The sequence below is a fragment of the Leptodactylus fuscus genome, chromosome 10, assembly GCF_031893055.1.
Source record: "Leptodactylus fuscus isolate aLepFus1 chromosome 10, aLepFus1.hap2, whole genome shotgun sequence".
In the NCBI taxonomy this organism is placed as follows: domain Eukaryota; kingdom Metazoa; phylum Chordata; class Amphibia; order Anura; family Leptodactylidae; genus Leptodactylus; species Leptodactylus fuscus.
This window is the reverse complement of record NC_134274.1, coordinates 34,174,581-34,199,343: the sequence shown is the minus strand read 5'-3', so window position 1 is coordinate 34,199,343 and position 24,763 is coordinate 34,174,581. Positions and strand designations below refer to the sequence as shown.

At 42.2% G+C, this 24,763-nt stretch overlaps 1 protein-coding gene across 2 annotated transcripts in view; it reads right to left on the bottom strand.

Annotated features, from left to right (window-relative positions):
- Positions 1-640: 640 nt before the first annotated feature.
- Positions 641-24,763, bottom strand: part of TBC1D12 (TBC1 domain family member 12) — a 56,346-nt gene continuing 32,223 nt past the window's right edge. For both annotated transcript variants that reach the window (XM_075257940.1, XM_075257941.1), the window contains 10 exons: positions 24,308-24,390; positions 17,944-18,061; positions 15,656-15,762; positions 15,465-15,545; positions 14,133-14,227; positions 9,628-9,699; positions 5,647-5,775; positions 4,429-4,538; positions 3,801-4,059; positions 641-2,278 (listed from right to left, as the gene is read on the bottom strand). In XM_075257940.1, the coding sequence (XP_075114041.1) occupies positions 2,213-2,278; positions 3,801-4,059; positions 4,429-4,538; positions 5,647-5,775; positions 9,628-9,699; positions 14,133-14,227; positions 15,465-15,545; positions 15,656-15,762; positions 17,944-18,061; positions 24,308-24,390 (1,120 nt within the window). In that variant the 3' untranslated portion in view covers positions 641-2,212. The remainder of the gene's footprint in view (positions 2,279-3,800; positions 4,060-4,428; positions 4,539-5,646; positions 5,776-9,627; positions 9,700-14,132; positions 14,228-15,464; positions 15,546-15,655; positions 15,763-17,943; positions 18,062-24,307; positions 24,391-24,763) is intronic.

Genomic DNA, 24,763 nt, shown 5'->3' with positions numbered 1-24,763 from the left:
ACTTTTAGCAGCATTTATCTGTGGATGACACATATTCCCATTTTAATATATTGATAAATCCTAATGACAGCGATTATAGTACTGGTCCATACAGCATAGTGCTCAAAACTGACATGTAAGGGAATGCAAGGGGTTTTATTTATTTTTTGGCTAGGTGCAGTTTATAGAACTTGACCTAAAACTCATAATCCCCTCCCCGACCATAACTGTGCCATACCACTACCACTACTGTTGTATTCACATCACTTTTTTTTACATCCAAAAGGGATGGCCAGGATTAAAAGGAATAGCGGTGTCATTTATAAAGTGTATGCCCAGCTTTAGGTTAGCCATACACATCGGACTATAAACCCCAGCCTCCCCATAAAGATGTATATGGAAACAACCTGCGGACAGAGACTACAGACAGCAGCTCATCACCCGGCAGTGCAAAGGATCATGTCTGCCAAATCGGCCAGAATGACTCCATACACATTAGACTATTGGTTGTATACGCTTTCCAACTTTCTGAGACTGCCCCGGTAGAGCCGGCAGATAAGGAGTGCTGAACCACATTAAGGCACATTGTACATCACAAATCTACATAAAGAAGCTTCCTGGGAAAAGGACAGATTTTCCAGCTTCCATGTTTTGTCCTCCTATGCACTGCGTCACTGATAAACATATATATATATATATATATATATATATATATATATATATATATATATATATATATATATATATATATCCACGTGTATCAGTGATGTCTCACAATGCGGCATATATCTCCAGACCTAGAACGGAGCAATGTGCCCTCTCCGGTCAGGATTTTCACAGATGCCCTACTTGGATACACGATAAAAATCAATGCTTATCATCTGAACAGGCGCCAGTGAGAAGGAACGGTGCCGATCTAGAACACTGTGTACACTAGTGAGATTTCTATCTTTATGACTGAATCCTTTTAATGGTGAAGTTTCAGTACTAGGTGAAAACTGAATTTATTACTGGGCTTGGGTCACTAGATTTGTGAATAAGGCTCAATATATAGAAAATAACCATCATGCTTTTTGTATAAAAGACATCAGCTGGTAAGGGAAAACTAAAAATAAGGTGAAAATAATACAGAGGGTGCTAAGCATAAGTATAAAGAGAACGAATATACAGCAAGTGATGTGATGTGGCTCTGTGGAGGTACATAAGATGAGGACTACATGGCAGGTCCTAACGTCACATTACAACATCGCACCTAGTGAACGTGAACATGGTTGATTTCTGACCCCACAATTGTAAAAAATCCAACCATAATGACTAGGCCAGTCACATTTGTGAGATAACTAGGTCTTAACTTCACCGTGTAGTCTTAAGGATCACTCCTGGTCCATCTGATATACTTGTGTTATGCCTGGTACACGGCCTTAGGGGGGAATTCCAAGAACAACCCTGCAACAAGCATAACTAAGACCCGGGGTGTTCCTTTAAGGTGATGTGCTTTCTTTCCCATTTACAAAGATTTTGGAAATTAGACTAAAACAATGGAAGAGAACAGAATTAAATATAAATAACACCATTATTGAGTCACATTACTGTCTAATGTCGGAGGAGTGAGGACAAGTGTGCTAGGAGTGACGACTGGTGAAAGTAGTGCATAACCCCTTACCAAAAAAGGGGGAAAAACGGCATCTGGGCATCATTCCTCCTATAGCTGGCAGATGTTCCAAAGCCTGCCATTATTCCCACAGAGACATGCATTTGGTCCTCTGCAGACCTGAACGCACATGTCTACGGTCTATCGGTACCAGTAGGTTGGACCAGGCTGCAGTTTGATGTCTGGTAAAAACATTTACATGGTTACCAAAATGGAAAATAAAAAGTGCATGTTTTTTGTTTCTCTATGTATTCTTGAAAACTTAGTGTACCGAGTAAAAGGTCCATTACAAAGGTTTATTGCATTAAATATTTTGTTTGTATATTAAATATTACCCATGTCTTGCGGAAAAAAAAAAACCCTCAGTGTCCTCCGGAAAACAAATGCACAGATTTGGGTTTAATTCTTAATACTGACGAGAGAAGGACCGGTCTGCGTTTATTCCCCGGCGTTAAGGTCGATGTGCAATTCCCTGGGAAGGATCCTCAGATTATACTTGTCTGTAGTGGTTCTCGATCCTAGGACACAGAGTGTCGCTCTGCTTGGTAGAGTGGTTTCATGTAGTCAGGAAGGTCTCATTGGTTAAGTTTTGGATGCAGGACTATTTTTGTCACCTTCTTTGTAATCCTTCATTAGTGATGTGAAGACCTGCAATACAAAATGGTTTCTAATCAGAACCTTTGGACTGTGTCGTGCCTATGCAACCAATGAACGCGGATCCCCTGTAACAGACCCCCAGGCCTTGTGCTGTCCATGAAAGGCTGAAATGAGAATACCTGTGTAAGGCTAAGGCCCCACATTGCAGAAAAACTGCTTTTTTTGTTGCAGATTTCGCTGCTTTTTTTTATTTTTTTTTAGTCAAACCCAAGAGTGGCTGAAGCAGGAATTGGAAATATCCAGGAAGATGTTCTACCTCTCCCTTATATTCAATCCATTCCTGACTTTGGCCCAAAAGACCACAGCAAAATCTGCAAAAAAAAAAAAAAAAAAAAAATCAAAAAATAAAAATCACCTTTTCTGCAACATCGAGCCTCAGCCTAAAGGTTTTTCATTTCACCTTTGATTCAGAACAGCACATATTGAGTTAACAGTGGGAGGATGATGCCATCATACCCATACCAACCCAATGATATCACGTGATCTGTACTATATTGTCCATCGGTCAGTGTAAGAGCAAAATGGACACTTTAACCATGTAGAGCATCACATACTGACAAACCTTTAAATAGGTGAAATAGAGAGATTGAATTTTAACCCCAACGGTTCTATAAAAATGTTCCTACACATGCTGTCACTTGTAGTCCTACAAAGGCCTGTGCAGGTTCTCCAACATACTGGACTGCCAATGACCTGAAGATGCATATCCACAGTGGATGGGATATTCAGATTTTTTTTATCCTATTTTCTTTGCTGCTGCTATTAGAATTCAGGGATCAGATAGATACAGTAGACACATGGATTGTATAAACCTGGACACTGGAGATGTTCATTGACTTTAGGATCATTTTGGGCATGCACTGTGACTTGTGCAGAGGTGCGGATCCACTACACACACACACGCGCATATATATATATATATATATATATATATATATATATATATATATATATATATATATATACACATATATATACACACACACACACATACACACATATATGTATATATAAGAATTCTGCCTGTGATAATGAAATCACTGCTGAAAAATGATCCCGTCAGAATTCAGAATTTGTAAAATCTAGACCGTGACATGACAAATAAAAAAAAACAAAAAAAAAAACACGAGAACAAAATACCTTAAAAAGTTCAACACAATTTCTGATGACACATTCCCTTTAACAATACAGTGTGCATAGCTTACAGAGACATTCATGGGTGTAGATGAGCGGGGCGGGTGTACAAATAACCTTGTGGTAGCAATTACAGATCTATTGTGTTCACATGAGGACACGCTTATTTGCAGTACTTATTGTACAATTCCTTTTAACTTATTTTAGCATCTTAAAAGAAGATGGGTCAGTTTTGACAAGTCTGCTTTAGTAAATTTTATTCCCCCTGAAACAGCAGCTTTGGAGCATCTTTTACTCCATTACTCCTATTTAATGGGGAATCCATATACTGAAAAGTACAACACATTATGTACAGTAAACCCCCCATTCTTCCACTGACCTGGGTCCACTTTTTATTACTGTTTTGCATTTGGATGGCCGCTATGCAGCTGAAGAGCTTCTCAGATGTAATGTCGTCCGGCAGTTTTGTAAGGAACTGTGCTATATGAATAAAGTCCATCTGTAAAAGGATATCTTCATACAGCCTCAGGATTCCCAGAGCTGTCCTAAATAAGAACTCCTCGCCATCCCTGCAGAACACATCCCACACTCGACAGGCAAGATCAAGTGGCAGCGACTTACTGTACAGCGTGAAAATCCTACAGGCAAAAAGAAGTCAAGCACATTCATTCACACCAATCACTGTATAAAGAGAGCAATGTATGAGCAAAACTAGTGCAATGAAGGGCTGGGACACTGTCAACTGCGCTGGTTGTATTCTAACCCCATAGCTGAGGATTCCGGGACGTTACACACATATGACAAGCAGATAGCACCGTCATATGTATATGGCTGACATTGGAGGCTGCACAAGGAAAAGGGTGACCGTAAATTTACCGACATATGTGACTGGTTTATCTAAAAGATGGAGAAGTTTTTCTACGTCGTCTTCTCATTCATAAATACATTTCTCATTTATATACGCGAAAGAGGATGTAAAAGGATTCTCAGGCCTCCATATAACGTACCAGTCTATCAGGTAGAGGTCTGGTGTAAGACTATAGGAATTGAAGTGCAGGAAAAGTTTGGGGAGATTCTCTTCAAAGAATACTTCAAAAGCTGCAAAGTATTTCAGCATCTAGAAAAAAGAAAAGGAAAATGGAAGATAAGGGTTTATAGCGAGGAGCTGGCGGTCAAACACAATTATTGAGCCAAGGCATGTGATCATATACTAACCTATAGCGCTAACATATACTGGAGAACAGTCAGTCATTCCACCACTATATCAGCCCTGCACCACACAGTGATTTTTCCTTATTAATTGGTATCCCCATTGTTGAGATATTGCCGTGTTTATCAATCTGGAGATGAGCTCTTTAGAGAAATCAGGATGTAGTCCCTTATTTCTAAGGTTGTGGCCTCATTACGGAAACGTAGCTTTTTTTGTTGTTGCAGATTTGGTGCGTTTTGTTGAGCCAAAGCCAGGAGTGGATTGAAGAGTAGGGATAAATATAAGAACTTCCTATATACTTCCCATTCCTTTTGTAAATTCTTGGCTTTGGCTCAAAAAACCGCAGCAAAATCTGCAACAAAAAAAGCTGCGTTTCTGCAACGTGGGGCCTTAGCTCTAAAAACCTCATTTGCGTATTGCCGAAACAGTGGCACCAATGCAGGTGACCCTAACCTATCTATCTGCAGGGCTCTGTTGATATGCTGGGGTCTCATAATAGACTCCCTTTAATGTTTTTAGTAATGTCAGCAAAGCAGAACTCCATACAGTGTTGCCCCATTTTAACCAGTGATTGGCTGAGCATTTCTTTAGTGTCAAAAAGGTCCAGGAAGTCATGGGGTAGTTTAGGAAGGAAGAGGAAAGGACTCTGTTTGGTATTGTTTATTTTTTTAACCCATCGTGAGCAATTTCTGATGGACAACGCCTTTAACACATCTTCATTACTCACTAAGTCCTATGCAAAAACAAACACCCAAAACAGAAATAAAATGTAAAGGGCATAATGCCATTTCGATATCCGTATGGGTTACATTATTGATAAATGTATCATCGCCAGCGTTCGGATAACAAATGTATCAGCAATCAGAGAAATTATTTTCCTCGGAATCACAGAAGACATTGTGTCTTAGTAAAAGGCTCCTTTATCAACCCTGCCAACTCAGGAAGCCAAAGAGTCCGCTAGGAAGAATGGCTCTGTGAGTGTGTATCACATGACGGAGATATTGGTATGGCGTACCATGCTGTGATCTACCCGGAAGAAGGCCAGCTGGCATGGCTTATTGAGGAGATTTGCAAAGGCGATGAATGCATCAGCTTCTTCCAAGTTAAGAATGAGCACTGCTGCGATGAAGGACATGCCCTGGACCTGCACAGGGAAGAAGAAAAGAACAGAAGTGCTTCATTAATAACAAGCTACGTCATACTAACCCGGGCGTGCAGCTGTACAGATTATGTAACCACTCCAATAGATAGGAATGATGGCTGTATACTGTAAACAGGATGCACGTGTCACAACTACACACTTATTATGTAACTGGTAACAAACATTCAGCCCTATAGTACCCCTGCAGCAAATAGACTGCTGATAATCTGCAAGAGAGCGATAAAATGCAATGGGCCAAGGGGCGCTACGTAGTCAGGGATGAAATTATCTTCTCTATAACATTTAACATCTCAGGCAGATTGCAGGGAAATATATACCGGCCCAGGGATCGGCTCTTCATCAACTAGCTGCAGACTAGGATTGGGAACCAGCTAACTGGGGGTCCAAACTGCTGAAGAAAGCAAGTCTGGGGTCTTCTAAAGTCTGTCGAGCCAACAATGCTGTTAACACCACAAGTGATCTGTTATCAGTAACAACTTAAAAGCAACATGTCATCAAAAAAATCTCTTTATTAATGTTAATTATTTCTGGAAGTATAAAAAATTTTTATTTTTTTTTTCATTTCCCGCCCTTGGCCACTAGAGGGAGCAGCGTCTGTGTACATAGGAGTGTTAGGCGAACCCCATCTCCTATGCGGTTACATATCCAAGGGAATTTGTCAGCAATAATTTGTTATAAACTTAATCTCTGTTTTCTGTAGAGGGGATTCTACAGTTTCCAAATATGCCACAGTTATTTAGTTTTGCAGCCCCATTTTCATGTAAATCATGGTGTTATGCATATGAGGGAAAAATTGCACTGGGGCCATGTCTTATCTTGCCTTCCCTGGCCTAATATAAAATGTATTTATCCGGGACAACCTCTTCACGCTCTGCAGTGTCAGGCAGGGGGCGACTCAGAGCTCCAATCAGAGGAAATTAGAAAGTGAACAACTGCACCAGATTCCTACAGGTCTGAAAATAAGACTGGCACATGTGCATGGCATGACTGTCCAAAATCAGATGCCAATCTCTGCAAGCTCGCTCCTGGAGACAAACTTGCCCTTGTCTAACACCCGCCCCGAGTTCTGTGATGCTCTGTCTGTGCCACCATTGCCATCCCAGACTTTGGGTTTTTTTTTCCTTCTTCCTGCCACTTACGTAATTTTTCTGCTCTAGCATCATGGTACCCCCCCCCCCCCCCCCCTCCTCAATGGCTCCCAGGCATTGTGCACACTCCGGACATAGTGCCAAAGCCTGCATGTGTGTATGAACAAGAGTACTGGATAAGATGCGTCATTACGTGGCGATGACAACTTGTATGTATGGGCAGTCCAAAAACCCTGCCAAATATCTTCAGTTTTGAGGCTTGCCGAAACATTTGCAGAACATACACTTGTAATGGATATTTTTATCTATAATGTTTTTTGTGGACTGTGTTTGGCAGAGCTTGAGAAAGGCCTGGACTGACTTATTAAGTAAAATGTTACATCTTATTAGCCAGTGTACAATCTGTATACGTTCTATTCTCTAAGCTATGTACAGTCAGTGAGGTGAAGGCCAAGTTCTTTCCTCCAAGGACTCCACTTGACAACAGGGAGGGGAGGTGGAGGGTTGGGGATGAGTTTGTTTCATAAGAAATCTGTTTGTGCAGCCAACATCAAACAGATTTATAAAGAGAGGATGAAAACTAAGAATAAATCGCTCCTAAAACCAAGGGGATAGTTCAATTGCTTACATAAGCAATCTGTCAGTGGCTTTCTAGCCACTAAACCAATAACATCACCAGGTAGGGGTAGATGTGGGGATTCTCTTAGATCACATACTTTACATGCCAGGTCAGTGGTCTTAAATACTGCAAGAGCTCAAGTTCACCTTACTAAACCAGGCCGCATGCACCCCACTGAGTGCTGACTTATGGCTCTGTCCGTGCCCGACGTGACCCTTTTTGGCACTGGAATCTCAAGTTATTGCTGCACAATCCTGGGGCAGGACATACACAGTACTCTCACTTATGTAGTCAGGTATTGCACAATATTTGCACAAGGTTTTAGTGCCAAATGGAGTGGTGTGCAGCAATGATGGAGTTGCAGAGCGCCACTAAGAGGGTGCAATGAAGAAGTAATCTACTTGTGTTTTCAGCCATTTCAGGCTGGGGAGTGGTTGAAAAGGCTCAGTAAATTAGCCCCTGTTCATTGCCCAGCAGTCAAAAAAAGGAATAGATGTTTGTTTGCCATTGATTATATGGCACTGACACACACAGCAGCAGCAAACAATGGTTGGCTACCATTGGTGTGCAAGGTTTTTGACTGTGTATAGTTGCTGCAATGTGTGTCTGTACCATTACTTTGGCTATACAAGCAGATATACTTCAGACAATAATGTAATCTGTATGAGAGGAGGGGAACAAATGATCACTGAAAAGTGTACGTGATAGTAAATGTGCGCCAATTAACTGTCCTATAAGCCAGGAGTGGGATCAAACCACTGAATCTACTCCTGGTTTTGGCTAAAAAAAAATGCAGAAAAACCTGTAGTAAAAAGGAAAAAGAAAAAGCAACAAAAAGTTAAATGGTTTGTTCAATTCACATTTGTGAGAGTAGTATCAGTGTATTGAAGTAATTTAGTACAATTGGTATATGAGTGAGCTCAGAGAATCCCATTTACATCTATTTATGTAGCCAATATGGATTCTGCTCTCTAAAGGTGGATGGGTGAGCTGTAAATACATTGTATAGACAAAGAGAAGGGGCGATAAGTAGAATTACCATAACATAGGTGAAGTCTGGACAGTGACTGAGGAAGGAATGTAAGATGGTAAACAGACACAAAGCTGCTACCCTCCACACATTTTTATTATTTAAAGAGGACCTTTCACCACCTGGGGCACAAGCGGTGTAATACACTGCTAGAAAGCTGACTTTCACGTTTTGTGCCCCCATGGAAGAGGTATCGGTGCCGGTACTGTAGCTCTTCACTGTCAGACGGGCGTTTCTGAGAGTCAGTAACGCCCTTCCTCACAGAAGTGTTTATAGCACTGTACTTCGAGAGGGGGCGTTGCTTCTTGCCCAGTGATGACACTAAGCAGTGCCCACCAGTACTTGTCTATGGACGAGCACTATTAGGAGGGGAGGAGGCGTTCCTCACCACTCTCACAGTACAGTGCTATAGGCACTGCTGTGAGGAAGGGCGTTCCTGACTGACTGTGAGAAACGCCCTACTGACGGTGAAGGGCTACAGTACCGGCACTGATAGCTCTTCACCGGGGGCACAGATCGTGAAAGGCAACAGTGCGTTGAATTCAGCACACTGTCAGCTTTCTAGCGGTGTATTAAACCGCATGTGTCCCAGATGGTGAAAGGTCCTCTTTAATAGTGCTGCTCGTGGGGCCATGAAGATTACAAACCACTGGTCATCTCTCTCCAAGCCTCCTTTTCCAGCAGCGGCAATTATTCTGTATTTCTGTATTTGTGTGAGGGGGAATACAGCAGCCAAGCACAGGCCTCAGTGCCAACCTCTTCACAAATGGCACATGACTACTGCAATGTGTTTTTTGTAAAGAGTCGACTGCTGGCACAAACAGCCCAGAGACCTGGACTCAGATGGGCGAAGCTGCCGCCACTGGGTTTGAAGGCCAGGCGCTATTTAGTAATAAAAACACAAGATGCACAACCCCTTTAATGTGAGTGTTCAGCTTTTTTCACAAAAACACAAGCGTAAAAAGAAGTGACAGCAAATAACACAGAAAGAAAATTCAGCAATAAGGGTTAACTCAGGGAAGAGGCGCTGCCAAAATATGAGACACACACATACTTCATATAAAGACACAGCACAATAGTAGAAAAGCTAAACATACATAGCCGACATCTGGTCTGTAACACGTGTAGGCCCCCAGCACACTGTGCAGCAAGTCGTGATACGGTCCCCCCTGCAACAAGAAAGAAAATTTGGTCAACATGCCTTTATTTCATTTTTTCATAGAAGTATTCAGTACTGAAAGGTTACGTTCCTTATCTAAGCCAGAATAAAAAGAAACACAAAAACAAACCAGAGTAAATCAAAGCCTATTCAGACAGCACAAAACCAGACTGACACATCCTTACAGGATGGGTGTGTATTGTGAGCAGGAATAATTCAGTTCTCTGTGTCTGAATACAAAGAATTTGGCAAGACGGGACTTGGGTTTACACACTGACAAAAGGTTACTGGTCCTTGTAGCTGCAGGAGCCTGTACGCTGGCGATAACCTTATACTGTGAACTGATCCAATATTACAGGCAAGGGAAACAAAACAAATACAAGACCGTAAGATTACATTATGTGTTTGCTCAAACTTCTGAGGACCCGTCTACTCTCCTGCCAGCGCCAATGTCATAAATACTTGTATTCTCCACAAATTTAAAGTGGACCTCCAGTTATTAAACAACTTTGTATAAATGAATAGTCCAGGTGAATATAAGAAACTGGGTCATATAGCTTATTAAGGAAATAAATCTTCTCCACTCAGGTTGCGTTAATATCTACATAGCCTTTGAAAAGGGGAGGGGGGGGGGGGGGGTAACCAAAAAGAAAATACACTGATATTGCTGGTACTACACTATGCAATCCTGAGCGCTTTTAATACTACTAGGTTGTAGATAAGAGGCTACTAGTGAATAGAATGAGGCAATAAAATCAATTAAGCAGCAGCCTCCTACTCCCCCCCCTTCCTTCTCCATAGAGATCTTTAGCAGTCAGACTGAAGATAAGGAGAAGGGGAACAGCTTAATAAGCGGTGAAGGAAACAGATCTCCTTAATCCTACTAATATTATAAATGTGAAAGTTTGTGTGTTTGGATGTTTGTGAGTTTGGATGTTTGTTCCTCAATCACGCTAAAACGCCTGGACGGATTTGCGTGCAATTTTCCACAAACATAGTTTTCCCTCAGGATTGAGTCACAGGCTACTTTTGGTGCCACTAAACAACATGGCTTCCTAGCAGGAGACTCACAAAAGTAGGACTCTTAGCCCCAGCTATAGACTCACATACACTGCCTGGCATTTCCTGCCTCAACCTGCCTGCACACTCCTTACTGTCACCTCAGGAGTAGCCCTCACTCTACTCACTCACATTTACATATAGCTTTCCACTATACATACACAATACAACACATCACATTGTAATTACATGCATCTCCTATCACCGCTATATACAGTACCTAATACATATATACTCCTGTACACAGGCTGTATATACTATATAATTACATGTATTACCTATCACTGCTATATACAGTGCCTGATACATATATACTCCTGTACACAGGCTGTATATACTATATAATTACATGTATCTCCTATCACTGCTATATACAGTGCCTGATACATATATACTCCTGTACACAGACTGTATATACTACACTCACCGGCCACTTTATTAGGTACACCATGCTAGTAACGGGTTGGACCCCCTTTTGCCTTCAGAACTGCCTCAATTCTTCGTGGCATAGATTCAACAAGGTGCTGGAAGCATTCCTCAGAGATTTTGGTCCATATTGACACGATGGCATCACACAGTTGCCGCAGATTTGTCGGCTGCACATCCATGATGCGAATCTCCCGTTCCACCACATCCCAAAGATGCTCTATTGGATTGAGATCTGGTGACTGTGGAGGCCATTGGAGTACAGTGAACTCATTGTCATGTTCAAGAAACCAGTCTGAGATGATTCCAGCTTTATGACATGGCATTGCATTATCCTGCTGAAAGTAGCCATCAGATGTTGGGTACATTGTGGTCATAAAAGGATGGACATGGTCAGCAACAATACTCAGGTAGGCTTTGGCGTTGCAACGATGCTCAATTGGTACCAAGGGGCCCAAAGAGTGCCAAGAAAATATTCCCCACACCATGACACCACCACCACCAGCCTGAACCGTTGATACAAGGCAGGATGGATCCATGCTTTCATGTTGTTGACGCCAAATTCTGACCCTACCATCCGAATGTCGCAGCAGAAATCGAGACTCATCAGACCAGGCAACGTTTTTCCAATCTTCAATTGTCCAATTTCGTTGAGCTTGTGCAAATTGTAGCCTCAGTTTCCTGTTCTTAGCTGAAAGGAGTGGCACCCGGTGTGGTCTTCTGCTGCTGTAGCCCATCTGCCTCAAAGTTCGACGTACTGTGCGTTCAGAGATGCTCTTCTGGCTACCTTGGTTGTAACGGGTGGCTATTTGAGTCACTGTTGCCTTTCTATCAGCTCAAACCAGTCTGGCCATTCTCCTCTGACCTCTGGCATCAACAACGCATTTCCGCCCACAGAACTGCCGCTCACTGGATGTTTTTTTCTTTTTCGGACCATTCTCTGTAAACCCTAGAGATGGTTGTGCGTGAAAATCCCAGTAGATCAGCAGTTTCTGAAATACTCTGACCAGCCCTTCTGGCACCAACAACCATGCCACGTTCAAAGGCACTCAAATCACCTTTCTTCCCCATACTGATGCTCGGTTTGAACTGCAGGAGATTGTCTTGACCATGTCTACATGCCTAAATGCACTGAGTTGCCGCCATGTGATTGGCTGATTACAAATTAAGTGTTAACGAGCAGTTGGACAGGTGTACCTAATAAAGTGGCCGGTGAGTGTATATATTACATGCATCTCCTATCACTGCTATATACAGTACCTGATACATATATACTCCTGTACACAGGCTGTATAACACATCACATTGTCTGTATCACAACATACACAATATAACACATCAAATCACATTTGCTAGCCCACCAAACTTTTTAAAGCACTTTTACAGTTTCACACATCTGTGTCCGCCCAATACTCAACTCACCGCAGACGAAGTCGCGGGTAAAAGCTAGTAAGAAATATTACAAAGTTTCTTAGGTCGACCTGCAGCATTCATTTATGAGAAGTTGTTTATAACTGGAGGCACGCTTTAATCTGGAACATCCTATCCTATACCCCTACCGTTCTTTTGTTACTCCTACTACAAATTTAGAAACAAATTGACAACTGGGTGTTAAGAGCACTACTATGCTATTCCATAGGGTAAGAGACAAAGTCACTGGGACATATAGCAACATTGGTTGCTAGAAACAACAAAGACAATTTTGCTCTTAGATTTGTAAATCTGCACCTGGCTAGTAAAGGCATGTGGCTTAGAGGAAAAAGGGGGCATGTTTTATAAGAAAGGGTGCATCTAAAAATGTACCATAATAAATGGTCTAAAGTAAAGCAAAAGGAGTCAGATTTAGACCAAATCACAGAGCTTGAGTCATTTGGGACATCGGATTGAGTTCTAAGCTGTGTAATAGTTAATACAGTAAAAGGCTGTGTATTGGGCACATAAACCGGCCCGACCACGGCTCAGCTGAGCAAATACAACGACAGCGTTTCCTGGCTCAAGCACGACTCTGAGAATCCAACCTTAAAGCTAAGTCCCCATATAGCAAAAAAACAACGCAAAACATATTGCCTCCCCCCCAGTGTTTTTGTAGAGGGTTTTTTTTTCCTTCCTTCCCATATTAAAGCTATAGGGAGAACACTTACGACTCACCAGCTAAAATGTGATTTTCAAAAGGCAGCTTTTCTGCAAAGTGTGGATGGGATTAACCAAAATCTCATTCACTTTGCTGGAACTGTAAAGCGCAACATTTTTTTTTCCAAACAGCCAAAAATGCTGCATTTCCTCCACAGGGCATCGTAACCCAGGGCCGGGGCTCCGTTTGGCGTAAACTCTGTGGCAAAAACCGGAGTGATTTACAGTCCCTGCAAAGTGAATGAGATTCTAATAAATCCCATCCACACATCGCAGAAAAATACCTGCAATGGAAATGTTATGATCTCTGAAACAGTCACGTTTTTGGAAACCGCAGCATGTGAATTATACCTATGGAAACAGCAATGGCTTCCCTATAGGTACAATTGAAGCAGAAAGTCCGCAGGGGAAAAATCTGCGGACCTTCTGTGAAAAGTAGTGCGGGGAAAACTGCATTGCATTTCAGCCGTGGTTTCTCCTGCAGTGCTTTTTGGCTGCAGCCTGCTACATGAGGTCTTAGTCTAATGGGGTTTTCCAGGACATTTAACACACTGACCATGGGGGATCATTAATTGAAAATCACTGAGGATCCAACACCCTGGAGCCATGTGGATCACCTGTTTGAAGAGGCGATGGCGCTCTCTGAACATGGCTTCCACTGTTATTTAAAAAAAAAAAAACTTAGAAAATGGGCACAAATTCCATAATAAATTCCCCTCCCCCCCATGCTCTATTGAAATAAAACTGTTTAACCCATTAACAACCAGGCTACAATTAAAAAGAAAGAAAAGAAAAAAAAAAAAAAAGAAATGAATAGGAAACAGTTACCTTCTGGAAAATATACAATGACGGGAATGTTCGGGATATGTCTAGTTTAATTAGCTCTAGGCTGGCTTCTCTGTCAGCGACCGACACCCCGGCATCTAAATGTAACACAGGAAGACGTGTCACTGGATATACATAGGACAGTTCACTAAGTCAAACGAGCATATCAGTGCAGATTATTAAATGCTAAATAAATCAATAGCTCCGACGTCTCATACATCAGTGGCGGGATCGCTGGATTTATCTGCCTTAATGTCGGATAAATCAATAGCTACAAAGACACAAGTAATTCATTCCAAGGGTAAAAGACTCGCACTGAGCAGTCGGGGCAGAGATTGATCACTCTATAGTCAGAATTAAAGCAAGTGGAAACACATGCCAACAGTATTTCTAATTTTTTCACTTGCAAGTGGCATTTCATTGGCACCTCAATAAATACAATGCACTAAGAACTATCCTAAAAGGAGAATGCTCGCCTTCCAAGCCTCTTATACACAAAAGCATTACATGTGATAGATACCCTGGGTGGAAATCCAAATAATCTGAGACCATTTCTAATGTAATGCCTTTTCTGCAGACTCACACAAACCATAAGGTAAAATAAAAAATCAGGAAATGGACATACACCAATGGGCTAGATGAGGAAGATTATTATTATTATTAATTGATTACCTGATTGGTGATAAAGGTTAGACTGGTGGGGGTCTGACTGCCGACAACGCACGGCTGTTTCTGTCAGTGCCATAGACTTTCATCAGAGAGTCAGGGTACAACAATCTCTACTATCGCCCCATTTATACCTCTTCTTGTTATGATGAGTGACCCCCAAGGACTGAATAAGGCATTTGCCATTCAGTGGTGGATAACCGCTATTAGGTGGAACACCCCCTTTTAAAAGGAAAAGTCTTCCATAAGCCCTGCTCATATAAAGAGGACATTTCACCAATGCCAGTACTTTAAATCCTTTAAAAGATACCACACCACTGATTCCAGTGAAGCTGCAATGTTTATGTAGCCCCCACCGTTCCCCAGCTTGCCGTGTAGTTAGCTTTGATGCCTAACACACCAACTAGACAATTTAAAGCCAAGTGGGTGGTGTCTGGCAGGAGCAGACAAGGGGGTGTGACTCAAAGGTCCAATCAGAGGCACCCCAACATGTCTGTCCTGCTGGACATCACCCCCTAGACGCTGAGAGTCTAGTGAGCTCATCAGGCACCGAAGCCAACTGTGCGAGTATCAGGTGACAGAAGCTAATGAGAGGATGGTGGAGCTGATGAAAGGTCCTCTTTAATGTTTTTAGATAATACATACTTGGTTACATAACAGTAAATTCACCTTCAGATTCATTTTCAGAGGTTGTCTCACTGAAGCTTTTCCAGCGCTCCTTAGCTCTAGAGAGAAAGATTTCATAAAGTTCTGGAAATCAGAAATAAGAGTTAGTATAAAGGAGAACCCCTCCTGCATTCACGAGAAACAACATACAAGAAAGATGCCACCCAAGGGTTCAATACAATGGATATGCTCACCGGGTGTGATATTCAGCTCATTCCCTATAGCCAGGCTCCACACTTTGCCACGTACACTGGGTGGTAAGCCTTGCCACCAAAGGTCTCGAACTTTCCTTGTATTTCTCCTGGAAGAAAAGAGGAAACGAAAGATACAGTCATTAACCCAGATGTTCCATTTAATGCTGAAGAAAGCTGAATTCAATGCCTAGGAACATTTCTCACACATGTGGTTTCACAAAATCTGAACAAACATGAGTTTGCTGTCTTACAGAAACGCAGTTACTGACCCACAATTTTTTTTAAAGGGATTCTATCATTAGAATCCCTTTATCTATAAAGTTCACATCGGAGTAGCCTTTAGGAAAGGCTATTCTTTTCCTACCTGTCTTTTTCTGATCTGCACTGCCATTCTTGAGGGCGGTCCCGTGCTCACCGAAGACGCTCCAGGGACACTTCCGCCTTCTTCTGCTTGACGCCTCTCCACTGCATCATCAGCCGGCAACTGCGCATGTCAGGAAAATGGCCGAACTGACATGCACAGTCGCTCTGCCGGCTGACAATGCAGTATAAAGGCGTCAGCAGAAGAAGACAGAGGCGTCGCAGGAGCGTCTTCGGTGAGCACAGGGGACGCCCACTGTGCTTTCTGAAGACTCATTTGCATAAGGAATAAAAATGAAAATTCTCAGGAATGGCGGCGCAGATCAGAAAAAGAAAGGTAACAGAAGAATAGATTTTCTTAAGGCCATTCCGGCGTGGTCTTTGTAGATTATAATGATACAATATCTTTAAGCACAATTTAAAAAAAAATAATAAAAAAATTAATTAATTTGGAAAATGAAATATTTACCGATCTTCACATATTAACAATAACCATAATCAAATAACGAAGAAAAGATATTTCTGGCACTCAGTGGAAACTTTTTATGTGTTTATTTTAAGCATCCAGAGTTATACAAATACATAGACGTTTCGGTCAGCAGACCTTCCTCAGTACAACGGATGCAGGAAGAGTGAACACATGGTGTTTAGGAAAAGGTCCAGTGTTCACTCTTCCTGCATCCGTTGTACTGAGGAAGGTCTACTGACCGAAACGTCTATGTATTTGTATAACTCTGAATGCTTAAAATAAACACATAAAAAGTTTCCACTGAGTGCCAGAAATATCCTTTCTTCATTGAATATGGCGGTGAGATGCCTTCTCTGAGCACCTAACTTATTGAATACCGAGTGACGGATCATTATATTTAAACATAATCAAATAACATTATAGAGAGTATGGGTGGTGGTTTACTTTGAAAAATGCCATAAATATTACTTAACACACCACTGAACCTACAAAGGAATGATAGACTAGAAATAGAATTTCCCTTGCTGTTTGTCAGTCTACAACATTTTCGGCAACATCCTAAGAGTGTTAGAAATCCTGTAGAAAACATTAAAAAAAACCCATAAGGGTTAATCTCCTGCTAAGGGCAATGGCTTAGTCAAGGGGACGGGATTCCATGTTCCATTTCACTGACCCATACACTTGAATGAATGGGTTGAACCACAAAAAGGGACAGGTATAGGACCTACTCCATATTTTGTGTCTCTTCTACAGCCTGGACACACGTCTGTAAAAACATTGAATGTGTGTATGGGCCAAACACAAATTAATGGACCTGCAATTGCGGATAATATATAGCAACAAACTACTGTCGTGCAGATGGAGCTTTAGGTAAGTAGTGTTCTGTAATGTGTCCATTGGCCGATGTACACCAATGGATGGCTATACAGTGACAGTCAACACATATACATGTTGGGAAGCATCCTGGTGTATACTACTGATAGACAGATCAAATTCAATGGAAAGAACTCACTAGTGGAGAAGACAAGAAAAAAACAATGTTTGCTGAAGTGACAGTAGCTAGGCCGGCGAGCTCAGGAAGCGTTCACACTACCGTCGGTGTCCGACAGCTAGTGTCCGATGCTAATGTCCGCGCAAAATCTTGCGCAGACATTAGCATCGGACACCGACTGTTGTGTGAACGCCCCCTTACTTACATAACCAGTTACTGTTCCAGTAGGCTTCCTTATTGAGTAAAAAATCACTGACTGAAGGAGGAAACCATATTATAAGTATTATCTAACACCAGCCAGAAAATGATCGAAAAATGGTGACAAATAACTTGTGAGTAGAGAATGTGAGGTGTCTATTTAGGGGGCCGCTTTCACAGCCTGCCAAGATGCCGACCAACCACGACGATTTACATCACTTATACAAGGTCAGACGCTCTGTTCAATGTGGATATCATGGAAAAACTTACATCGCATCCCAGTTTGGCAAGATTTCAGTGTTCCAGACAACCATGGCACTTGCAATATTTTCTTCTTGCTTGAATCTTTCCTTCATCAGTTTCTTTCTTCTTTGTGCCTCTTTAACCTCTGCCGAGAGAACATAATGGGGTAAGGTTTTATCACAGGGCAGATGCTACCAGATGATATGGGAGATATTGTTGACCATCAGCAGGGGGGCAGTACCGATACTCCTTTCAGCATTTCATAACTGCTTGCAACAAGTACAAGGACGGCAGTGAACTATGAGACAGCACTTAAATAGTCAATAACTTTTAAAGGGATCCTATCTTTCAAACACATTTTTTTCTGAGTAACACGGAATAGCCTAATGAAAGGCTATTCTTCTCCTACCTTTTGTTGTCTTCTCCGCACCGCCATTCCATAGGAATCCCAGTTTTTGTTAGCATGCAAATGAGTTATCTTGCAGCACTGAGGGCGGGCCCCAACGCTAAAATAGCACTGGGGGAGTCCCCAATGCTGCGAGAGAACTCTCTCCAGCGCCACCTCCATCTTCATCAGCAATCACCATTTTCTCGTGGCCTGTGGGTATGCGCAGTCTGCTCTGCCTGAGGACCGAGGCCTAGAAGTCTGAAACCTGCGCCGGATGAAGAGGCAGTTGCTGACGAAGATGGGGGCGACACTAGAGAGAGTTCTCTCATATCATTGGGCCCGCCCCCAGTGCTGCAAGAGAACTCATTTGCATACCGACAAAAACCGGGATTCCTACGGAACGGTGGCGCAGAGAAGACAACGAAAGGTAGGAGAAGAATAGCCTTTCTTACGGTTATTCCAACGTGTTACTCAGAAAAAAAATGTGTTTGAAAGATAGGATCCCTTTCAGCAAACTTTGCTAAAATCATTAGTTCAGGTGAATATAAGGAACTTTGTAATATATTTTAATCAGGGAAAAAACGCCCCTTCTCCACTTATTTGGCTCTTCCTCTTATGCTCCCCCACCCAAATGACTTTCACTCTGAAATCTCTGCTGAATCATGTCATGTTGTCCTGAAAGAGCTGATCTGTGGGATTCCTGGCTGCAGGATACCTGCAGATCTAATATTGCTGGCCTAATATAGGGAGCTGTATAAATAGAGATTCCCTAACATTTTTATGCTCAGAACTTTTAGTAGAAGTAGAAGCATCTTGAAAATCATGAACGCCAAGGGAATTTAAAATACGTGCGAACCAAAGGAGAAATAAACAGTCTGTATTATTGGCTCCATAGACAGGATATGGACTGAAGTAAACATTTGTCTGCATTCTGCTCAAGGAGTTACAAGGCAAGGTTGCCAGGTTAAGCAAACCAGAAGTTAAAGTGAAGTATCTTCCTCATGTAATTGGAAAACCTTCATTATAGAAAGGGGCTAATGGAAAGCAATGTACAGTATATACTCGAGTATAAGCCGAGGCCCCTAATTTTACCACAAAAAACTGGGAAAACTTATTGACTCGAGTATAAGCCTAGGGGGGAAATGCAGCAGCTACTGGAAAATTTAAAAAATTAAAATGGTTTTTGGATGCAGTAGTTGCTGGGGAAGGGGAGGGGGTGTTTTGGTTGTCTGTCTGCCCCTTCCCTGAGCTTGAGGACTGTTTTTTTTCCCCCAACTTTGAATTCAGTCTGGCTAAATATAGGGTATCTGCAGTGCGCCTATTAACCCCTTCCCGACAGAAGAGGAGCAGATCCCCTATATTCAGTAGCCCGGGCACTTTCAGACACAGGGATACCTAATGTGTTTTTACAGTCATTTTCTACTTTTATATGTATTCCAGGGAAAGGAGGGATTTAGAACTTTTATTTTATTTTTACATATTTTAAAGCTTTTTTTTTTTCTCCACTATTTTATCGGAGATTCTATATATTACTATTGCGGCTGGTCATAGACCCCCCTCCTCCCCCCCCCCCAAAAAAAAAAAATGTATTTTTTTTTTTTTGCTTGACTTGAGTATAAGCCAAGCGGGGCTTTTTCAGCACAAAAAGATAATATATATGCAATGGTTATGGTTCTGTTAACATGCCATTCTCTAAACCCCTTACCATTTTTTTTTCACATTTTGGGTGCAGCCCTATTAAACAGGCAATCCACGTCTAGAAAAACACAGCTGTTTTCTTCCAAAAGCAGCACCACACCTGTCTATGGACAGTGCACGGTTTTGCATGTGAGCCCATAGAAGTAATTGGAGCCAAGCTGCAATACCACACACAACCTTTAGACAGGTGTGGCATTGTTTTTGGAAAAAACACAGTCATGTTTCTCTAATCCCTTTAACTTCCCTTCATCTCGAACCTTCAGCAATTTCGCTGGTAACATGATCTGAAAACCGTACAATTATCTGTAGATTCAGCGAAAATATATTCCTTATAAAGGCAGCTGAAGAAACCCTGTCATTTCCTCCAGCGCTGACTCATAAAGCAGTGCCGCTCTAACAGGCAGGGAATACATAAAGCAGATACGTGAGCTTTCTGTAAATGACATTATTTGCCATCGCCAGGCGGCCCCGTGACAGCTCCTTGAAGAAAGGCTTTGCGTTCTGTGTGGGCAGATCGCGCTCGCCGACACTTAGAAAGAGACTTTTAATCAAAATAAATTTCTCTGTTAAGTAATAGCCCCTCGGAGTGATCCAGAAAATAGAAAGGTCAGTGAATATTTACCCATTATGATTTATTTCCCTCTTCTCCCTGTTCCCCATCATTACGTTTTTATGAACTCTGCCTGTAAGATGCTCTACCGCTGGGTGAGGATGATGAACTAGATCGAGCAAGACATGGCTCCCAGCAGAGCTTCTCTATGAAAGCCACATGGGGTGGACAGGATTTATATTAGTGCCAATTGAGTCTTCAGCTGTGTGCTGTAAACAGTCTCTACCCAATAACGCTTTACCCATCACAGTCTCTAATTCCAGCTATATTTCTTCCTTTTAATGTCTCCCATTATTCCGGCGCCATGCACGGTGTGTGGAAAGCGTCCTCCATATTTATCTCAATAAAAAAACAATGTCTTGATAGCAAAGTGGAAAGTAAAATGATGGGGCGAAACAGATACAGTCAGGCAGTGCTAAATCTAATACAGAGTAGAAATGGTGATAGGAAACACAAAGACATCGCAATATAGTTAAACAGGTTATGCACCTTCGGAATACTGATGGTCCATCCTTAGACTAGGCCATCAGTATTAGATGTAAGGGACACCCTGGACCCCTGCAGATTGGTTGTTCCCTCCCCATGCAAAGCATAGCGGTGGATTTGGGCAATACGGTGCTGTCCCATAGACCTCCACAGGAATGCTGCAATACCTAAACCCGCCAGGTGCAGGATGTGAGGAGGTATATGTGACATCACAGGAACCACTGCTGGTGATCATGTGACCGCATCAGGAACAGGCGATAGGGGGCTAATCCGGTAATAGCCGTATATTACAGTTGCTTCAGATGGCATGAATATTTAGCTGGTGCAGTATACAGAAAATGTCTGGGTCCTGGACATTAGCGTTATCCAAATGATTGGTGGGGGTCACAAGAATGATGGACTTCGAATAGCTTCAGCAGTCCCATGCAAGTCAATGACGCAAGTCACCTTTGCTGACCACTGCTGCATTCACATTAGCGAGCAAAACACCCTCAAATTCATGATCGGTGGGGACCAATCGCTGTTGCTTGGCGAAATAAACCGTGTAAAGCAGGACATTGAAACGGATAAAAGCAGCCATACTTACTGATCTCCCCAACACTTCTAACTCAAAACTTCCAGGGTCCCTACTGGTCTCTATTTCCTAGTACAGACTGCCAAAGGAAACGGCAACGCTGCTTCTTGTGTTTGATTTCTGCCTAATCTCTGTCCTTTGTCAAAACTTTTTCACCGCTAGACAGCAAAGCCGCATGAAGTCTTTACAAACAGATTAAAACGCTATACAATAAGATGGAGTAATATTTACCTTACCAGTCCTCTGCCACTCCTTGTTTACTGGGCATTATTGATGACCTGCCGCTCTGACTTGTGAAAACTGTAGACAAATACCTGCTGTAACAGCGACACGATGACAGAAGTATACGGAGAAATGTCGGCACAGGAGTGGCAGGGGATCGGTAAGACAAGTATTATGCCTCCTTTTCATATTTTATACCAGCTATCTGAAAAAACAATATGATCTTGGACAATCAAAGGGGTTGTGAAAACTTCAGAAGTTATTGCCTGTCGATAGGGCGAGGGGTAACTTCAGAACTGGTGGGTATCTGACGGCTCAGACCACCAAACTGATCCCAAGAACAGGGGTCTGGTTTCACAGTCCTGAGCCAGAATAAACTCTCTACAGAAGTCCCAAAAGTAGAGGTGTGCTGTACTCAGCTATCTCCGGAACTCCCATAGAAAGGACTAGGCCTGCCGCTCCATGAGGATGGGGGAACCGGAACCCCAGTCTTGGTGGGGGGGGGGGGTTCTGAGTGTTAGGAAATACTGCTCAGCCAATCACTGTCTGAAGCGAGTTACCACAAGGGTCCCTGAATGTCGAGAGGGATGGGGAAGAAGAAACCACTGGGAACTTCAGTTGTGCCTCTTTTATTAGGGATTCCATAGCATATATTCAAGAAACATGCAGCAATCTCCATAAAATAGTCTACCCAACCAGTAAATAACTTACCCCGTACCTAACAAATTTCATCGTTCTACTGAATTTTCTGTATTGCAAGAGAAGTACTAACAGACAAACCGTACGTGTCCACAAGCAATGCGGCAGATTATAGAGCTGAAACAAGCTCAGCGTGAAATGAGAACAATTACCCGGCCTGCAGTCAGGATAAAGCAGATATCTAGTAGCTGGCCTTTGGTCTTGGAAAGTCTGCTACATTAGTCTCAGTGCAATGCATCTGCGGTGGGTCGTATCAGAGGGGCTGGAGCCCAGAGCTTTCATTTCATTAAATACTCTGCGCCCATCAATACACAAGGCATTTATTACAGCCAGTGACCTGGTGACCCCGTCATGGTAGTTAGCAATGTTTCTCTATCGACCCGCGAGATAAGAGCAGGCGGTTCAAATGGTGAAATCCAAAATGGATGACAATAAAGCTATTTATATGACTGCATATTGTATAAGCCAGAATTACAGCGATATCCCCTTCATGTAACGAAGAACAGGCCATAAAGGAAAGGTGTACAGAAAATTATGGCAAAGCTATTTAATTTTATTCATCTCATATAACCTTGCATAAAACTGAATAGTAAGGCGGATATCGAGGTGTTAAATGGTGCTAGTAATAAAATATGAGTATTGAAAATGACATTTTATAACTCGTAGTCTCTCCGGTCCTGTATACAGTTAGTCTATGATCCTCTACCGCCTCCAGATCTGTGGTGGCAGCTAATACAGTTTAATGGGATAGGTCTCATTGCCGATTAGGGTCTAGAGCTCCCCTATTCCTTCTCATTGAATGTCTGCAATGAGGGGGAGTATGCACCGTGCTGCTCCATTCAATGTCTATTGGGCTGATGGAAGATACCAGCCGCTGTACTTGGCTCCAACTTCGTAGGGCCCATAGACATTGAGTCGAGCAGCACTGAAAGGCTCCACTAATACATACAATCCAGTCAATACATGAGAAGGACTGGTGGGATGAGGACCCTTCTTCCTTGTACTAGTGACTGGACCCAGCGATTTATCTGGAGAACTGGTAATAAATGTCCTTTAAAAAGGCAAAAAGATTGAAATTCCCTTTACATTGATAAGACAATCTGGTCTGATACACACAAGTGTCTATTTAGCAATGGTGCCTAGCCACTATACCGTGTACAGTGCCACCTGCCTTCATTCTTTGCACTATGGAGTATGCAGTTGCAAACAGCGGATCTGTGTGGGGGCTGGCTGGCAAACCTGAGCCGATCAGATATATATACACCGTAATCTATCCTACAAAAACAGTTGTACAGAGTAGTAGTACAGTGGGTGCAAGTTCCAAGTGATCAGGCATATGATCACATATAGATAATGCAGCAAATGAACAGCACTCCAAAAATAAAATTAAAAAAAGGTGACGATTTGTTCCATAGCAACGTTTCGGTCCAAGAAGTAAGAAAGGTCCTGCACTTCTGGGACCGAAACGTTGCTATGGAATAAATCCTCACTTTTTTTTATTTATTTATTTATTTTTGGAGTGCCGTTCATTTGCTGCATGATCTAGATAACAGATAGACTCCATTACTTTTTGGGTCACAGCTTATTAGCTAATATAAGCAGTAATACACAGTTATTATTACAGGGAAAATACTACTTTAATTTAGAGACACAAATGTGGAAAAAAGCAAAACAAAAACAACTTTAAATAAAAAAAAAAAAAAAAAAGTCCCACCTCTTTTCTTTGCTTCTGCTACCATCTCGTCATACTCCTGTCGGTGGCGCATGGTTTCGTGGACGGATTTTGCTGGAAGATTTCTAGAAAAGCAAAAGTTCTGCTGTAAATAAATCTTAAACTACTCTTAGAGTGATATTGTACAATGACATTCCCCCCCCCCCCCCCCCCGTTAATACTGGTAAATTCAGGCCCTGTCCACATCAATGCTTTCTGCTCCGCCAGTATCTGAACACAATGCAATCTGGTATCAAAAGCCATAGAACACTAATATAAACCTGGCATCCATCACAATACAGGGAGAACGGTCCGAGGAGGGATCTAGAATATCGGTCATGGTACTAATAAGAGCAGCGGTTATGATGACAGAGAGTTAAAAATGTGGTCCTATGTGCAGAAGGGTAAGAGAGAATGGAATAGATGGCCTCCCGATTGGTGGAGACTTGAATGAAGGCG